The following is a 6228-nucleotide window of genomic DNA, read 5'->3' on the forward strand; positions in this document are numbered from 1 at the left end:
TCACCCCATGTTCCATGCCCGTAGAGCAGACAGACAGTTGTCAGTGTAGGTCACCCCATGTTCCATGCAGCAAGTCTCACAAAAGTTTGCTTATGATTGTGAGGGACAGACCTTTGATAAAATGGCCCTGGACTCCCCACCCCAACCCCACTGGGTATTTTCAGAAACCAACTTTTAAGGCTCTTGTACAGGAAAGCCTTAAGCATGCAGAGGGCTAGTGCTGATGAGAGTTGCTGGTCCTGTGTCCTCCCAGAAGGACACACACAGCAGCCAAGGTAGAGCCTTGGCTAAGCCGCCCTCGTGGATGAGTGCTGGGGAGGGAGAGAAGAGTGGCTCCAGCCCATTGCAGTGTTGGCTGGGTGCTCCCCAAAGCCCCACATCCTCATCAGCACAATGCCCAGTGGGGTCATGCTCTCAAGGCAGCCTGATCACCGAGAGTCAGATCCCTGGTGATCTCAAACTCCCCCGTGTAACCTTTACCCCAGGAAGTGGACCAATCCAGCTGTGGCAGTTTCTTCTGGAGCTACTCTCTGACAAGTCCTGTCAATCTTTCATCAGCTGGACCGGGGACGGATGGGAGTTCAAGCTTGCTGACCCCGATGAGGTATGGCTACTGGCGCTCTCAGTCTCAATCCATCACGTTGGGTCCTAAAGCCAACCCTGGGTCCAAGGAAAGCCAACAGAGCCAACAAGAGCCCTCCTCCACCAGGAATCCCTGGGTCTTAGGCTCATGGACGAATGGGCCTGGCATCCACTGGGCAGTGCCTTCTTCTGTGGACATTGTCAGAGGTCTCTGGTGACCCTCAGCAAGCTCTAGAGGGAACTTGCCTTTGTTCCCAATTAGACAAAGCACATGGCAGCCCAGCAGCCTTCAGGGTTGGCATTGAGGCTGTCTGCTGGAGAAGGCCGTGGCAGGCATGATGCCAGCAATCTGAGTAATCCGTCACCCTCTCTGCATCTGGAGGAACGAGTATGGCTCAGGGGTCAGCATAGTCTCTTCAGCTATCACATGACTTGAAATGTGCTCAGCTGGCAAAGTGGCTGCCTAGCTTGCCCGAAGTTGTGGGTTCCATCCCCGGCACCACATAAATCTGGCATGATGGCACATGCTTACCTGTAATTACAGCACCTTGAATGAGGGCAAGGTGGGGGGCATAGGGCAGAAACTGGAGGATGAGAACTTCAAGGCCATCCTTGGCCACACAGTGAGCTCCTGGCCAGCCTGGGATACAAAAGACTCTGGATTTTTAAAAGAGAGAAAGGATAAAAACTTGAAATAAGAACTATGGGGGCACTCCTGATTCCAAATGCCTGGTCCAGGAGGCTGTGCTGAGATGGAGCTGGGGACATCACTGGCCCTGTACAGGGAAACCTCTGCATGCATTTATAGAGACCCAGACTGAGCATCTGTCAGTCCCAGTGACTGTCAGGTTCTTCAGGGTGAGCACCTGGGCTCAGGGGAGCCAGGCATGACCCAAGAGAGGACACAGGCGACTCTGACCTTTCTCTGTCTTCCCAAAGGTGGCCCGCAGGTGGGGGAAGAGGAAAAATAAACCAAAGATGAACTATGAGAAGCTGAGCCGGGGTTTGCGCTACTACTACGACAAGAACATCATTCACAAGACGTCAGGCAAGCGCTATGTGTACCGTTTCGTGTGTGACCTGCAGAACTTGCTGGGCTTCACTCCAGAGGAACTGCATGCCATCCTGGGCGTCCAGCCTGATACAGAAGACTGAGGTCCTCAGGACCACCCTGAGCCAGACCCGGGCTGGGGGACTGAGTGGGAAGCCTGTCCTGACCCACTTGCTCCAAAGACCCATGGGAGGGCAGGATGGAACCCCTCTGGGAGCGCCACCAAGCAGCAGTGGCCTTTCAACCCACGCCTCTTCCACAAGCCAACACCCCATGGTGGAAACTGGCATAGCCTCTCTGTCCTGATTGAGACCCCGAAGGGAAGAGTCTCTGGAAAGCCACTGTGGCACTGAGCAGGCCGTGTACAGGTCACCATCGTTGTGGCTGTTTGAGATGCTCCAGGGAGCCAGCATGTGGTGGATACACAGACACTGAAAAACACTGTTTTTCCTTTGGCCTTTTGCCTCCAGGAGTAGCAAATGCAAAAGCTACCTCCGCTTGAGGGGCCGGCAGGTGGAGGGTGGGACCGTTCCATTTCTGAAGTCAGTTTGTTTGTACATATTATTGTATCTTATAATTGTCCGAATCCTCCAACAGTTCTATTTAACAGAAATTGTATATTGTATTTAATTATAACTTGTCTGAATCAAGAATGTAGATACCTGATAGGTTATACTTTTTTTTTTTTCACTAGTATATAGGAACATCATTTTACCCCGATTTAATCTCTTAGGGGCCAACTGAGAGAAACTGTAATATTCTGTTTTTGTTTTATTTTCCAGCAGGAATGGGATCTGAAGGATGATCCTGGTTTTTACTTTTGTTTGTTCTGTTGTTATTGTTGCTCATTATCTGACCAGGACTTTGTATATTGTTTTTTTTTTTTTATAAGAAACTTAATGTTATTATTTGAGGGTCCATGTGGCCTCTCCACTCTCCTGGACTGTAAAAACTGTAAAGCAGTATTTTTCTTGACAAATGGCACATGATTTCCACTTCCCTGCATGCCTTAAGCCAGTTTATACACAAATGTATTTTATTTTTTGGTGTAACTGTGTTTTCCAGGCAGCTCCCCTCCCCCCGGCCAGTCCTTCCCTTCCTCCACCCCAAGGTATTCTGTGTGACTACAATAAGAAGACTATTTTTGGAAATATATGACTCCTTTTCAGATATTAGAAGGGATTTATGTAGCAACTATTTTTACTGCAAAAGTAACTCACTGGAAAAAAAATATTGCAATTTGTACAAAAGCTTTATTTTTATCTCAGTCATGTAAAGGGAGACGTGTTGGGCAGGGCTGAGGGCAGTGAGGAGGGATCCTCCATCAGCCTTGACCTTAAATGAAGCGTGGTGCTTCCTGTCTCGCTGACCTGCTATGTCTCATACCATCTGGGCTGCATGCACCTCTTTCCGCTCCGTGTGCTCAGAGAGTTTGCTCCTCTTATTTTTTTGGCCATGGAGACCCAGAAGCACAGACAGGGCAAGCATGCTGGGAAACGGTGTATTGGAGCAGTCCCATATGAGGTTCTTATCTGGTGAAGAGCTAACTCCACCATGAGACCCTCCACGCTTTCATCCAGTCATATGGTTTCTTAAAGTGCACAGGCTTTGCCATTTACCTGCATGGTAGCCTCGGACCAGCAAGTGACATTGATAAATAGCCATTATACCATGAGACCACACAGGACGCGGGACCAGCTGGGACCTGCTGTGCCAGTCCTGGGCCTGCATGCCCGGAGAGAAATGCTTTGTGGTTAAGCACAGGGACCTGTTTGTCACTGGGACATCTGTGTGTAATATAAACAGACATGGGACTAGGAACATACTCCCATCAGCAGCTTAATCCCCAGTCAGTTTATATACAGTCAAGCCACATGAAATTGCCAAGTTTAACTGGAGTTTTGTCAGCCAAGATGACAGTTTTACATGGTTGAATCTAACAGTCATGGAAGTCCTCAGAAGTCTTTGGTGTGGTCTTAAGTATGAAGGTTTTGTAATTTGGCCTCCTCTTTCTCAAATAATAAAGTATTTGGTTTATGACAATGCCTCTTTGTAATGTTGGCTCCTTGGAATACTCCTTCTCCCTTCCTGTCCCCACACAAATGAGTTAGATGAGGATTTGAACTCATTCGGCACCCTCATCTGCATGACATGAGAGTCCAGTCTATAGCCCATTAATCTAGAAACAAGATGGAACCCACCGATCCCTTCCTTGAGGAACTAGAAAACAAACAAAACAAAACTGTTTATAGTGAAAAGTCTACCTGGGAAAGGATTAGAGTAGAGGTTTGGAGAGAGAAGAGATTTTAGGAAGTCTGTGTGAAATGCTAGAGTCTGAAGTTGAAGCATCTTTGTCATTTGAGACCATGGCGCCATTTCCCTCACTGGAGATCTGATATCTGTGATGACAATGTGGCTAATAGTCTCAGTGCATGCTCTGGCTCCCAGGACATGTCCACAAAGTTACTGAAAAACCACACCCATGCCTCCTCAAAAGCCTCCCAACTGTGACAGTATTAACACTCAGCAGGGGCTGAAATCAATGCCCCATACCCTCCAGAGAGCTGGTGGCAAACACCTGCAAAACACCAGCTGGTTATTGTAATAAAATTAAATTTTTAAAAGTTGAGTCAGAGCAAGAGAGGTTAAAAGCACTTATTGCTCTTGCAGAGGACCCAGATTTGGTTCCAGCACCCTCCTGGAAGCTTACAACCATCTGTAATTCCAGTTCCAAAGGACACAACATCCTCTTCTGTGGCAATGCAAGCATGTGGTGTACACACATGCAGACAATTTTTTTTAATATTTAGAATTCTCATTTAAAATCACATATATTAGCCTAATAGCACTTAAGATTTTTTTCAAGTACATTATAGCATTGTTTTCTATGCTTACATAGCACTAATATTTGAGCCCTTGTGTCTTGAGTATATAAAGAAAGTCAGGCCTAACAGATTCATAATCAAATCAAGGAAGACCTCAATAGCTGTCAGATATTGTGGATATTCTATATGATACTGCAACAAACATGGTAACAAGAGGAGGTGAGCTGTGGTCAGATGAAGCCACACAGTAGCTTATTGTTACTGTGTTCTACCACATCAGTCTATTTTGGATCCCTGCCCATGTATGATTTTGTAACCTGCATTCATTATTTGGAAAACACCTCTTCAAGTGATAACACAGTTTAGTAGATATGGTCAAAGGGTTACTGGACTTAATATCACTGCCTGTCTTTACAGAAAAACACCATGAAGTTATCAGGCTCACAGTGACAGATAAAAATTCTTAAACATTGAAAATTCTATCTTTTATCATCAACAACCATCTTTTCCTAATTCATTTACTTTGAAAGTATCAGGCTTGTCTCATCTATTTCTGAGAAACAATCAGCCAAATATCTATGGTAAGATATATAGTTTGCCAGTTGTTCTTTCAGGTAAAAAAAAAAAAAAAAAAAAAAAAAGTTGTTGGTGAAGTGGTTAGTTTAGCTGGCAACTCAAACATGGCTGTACTTCTTTGGGGTAGTCACCCCATGCTTTATTCTGAATGCAGCAGACTTCCTATTACAGAATTGAAAAGAAGTCTGTTCTATGAGCAAATGAATCTTAACTGCTTTATTGAATCCATTCTTACCTGTGACATTTTAGTGGGGAGCATTCTTTTTTCTTCACAATGTAGGGTAGAAAGCAATTGATAACCTGCTCCAACCTCTGAAATTCTTAATGAATTTTGTATTTGCACCAAAGCCACTGTCAGCACAGTTAATGAGAGTTAATAGGTTGGTATTATTACAAAATGTTTAATGTCAGGAACCTGAGGACTGTGCTTTGAGAGGCATTCTGGAAAGGAGAGATTCTTGCATAGAAAGAACAAAAGGGATAGAGTACAGCAGAGGTGGGCAAATGAATCCTGGGCCCATGGAACCCACTTTCCTCATCTCCATTGCACCCCTCCATAGTTAATGAGGACACATTTTTACTTAAATACTTGAAACTTCCTCTTTCTTGTTCCTTCATGATGCACCACTCCAATCCTAAACCTTCTAAGAAAATAGTGTTATTTTACCACTTATTTTGACAGTTCTGAATCATACTAGATTATAATTAACTGTTTAATAAAAGTGTTACTATCGCTTAAACAAAATACTTGAGATCATCTATCACAAAAGAAAAAAAGGGTTTGTTTGGGATCAGTCTGGGTGGTGTCAGTCTGTGGTCAGCTGGTCGCCTGGCTGCGTGGCTTTTCATCTGTGGTGTGCAAATGCTTCCTGGTGCCAGCTTTTGGCACACACAGAACTGCTTGCTTTGAGACCAAAGAACAGAAGAGAAAGATGAGTCCAGAGTCTACAATCCCCTTCAAAGGTGCTCCCCATGATCTGAAGATCCCTGAAGAGTTCTCACCAGGTCCTAATGGAAATCAAGCCATAGAGATCACACATAGACATCTGAGGACATTCAAAGATCAACCTATAACAGCAACATGATGATATGATCCTAAGAACCATCTCTAGGGAGCTGGGAGGTGGCTTTGCAGGTCAAGCCTCCCAAACCTGATGACCAGAGTTCAACCTGCAGAACCCACTCCTAAACGTT

General features: G+C 45.2%; 1 protein-coding gene across 1 annotated transcript in view; it reads left to right on the forward strand.

The window, feature by feature from the left end:
- The window catches only part of Ets2 (ETS proto-oncogene 2, transcription factor), an 18782-nt gene extending 15106 nt beyond the window's left edge, over window positions 1-3676 (forward strand). The window contains exons 9-10 of the mRNA XM_031364517.1: window positions 486-604; window positions 1522-3676. Of these exons, the coding sequence (XP_031220377.1) occupies window positions 486-604; window positions 1522-1737 (335 nt within the window). The 3' untranslated portion in view covers window positions 1738-3676. The remainder of the gene's footprint in view (window positions 1-485; window positions 605-1521) is intronic.
- Window positions 3677-6228: the final 2552 nt, after the last annotated feature.

This window comes from Mastomys coucha, unplaced genomic scaffold (assembly GCF_008632895.1).
Source record: "Mastomys coucha isolate ucsf_1 unplaced genomic scaffold, UCSF_Mcou_1 pScaffold12, whole genome shotgun sequence".
NCBI classification, from domain to species: domain Eukaryota; kingdom Metazoa; phylum Chordata; class Mammalia; order Rodentia; family Muridae; genus Mastomys; species Mastomys coucha.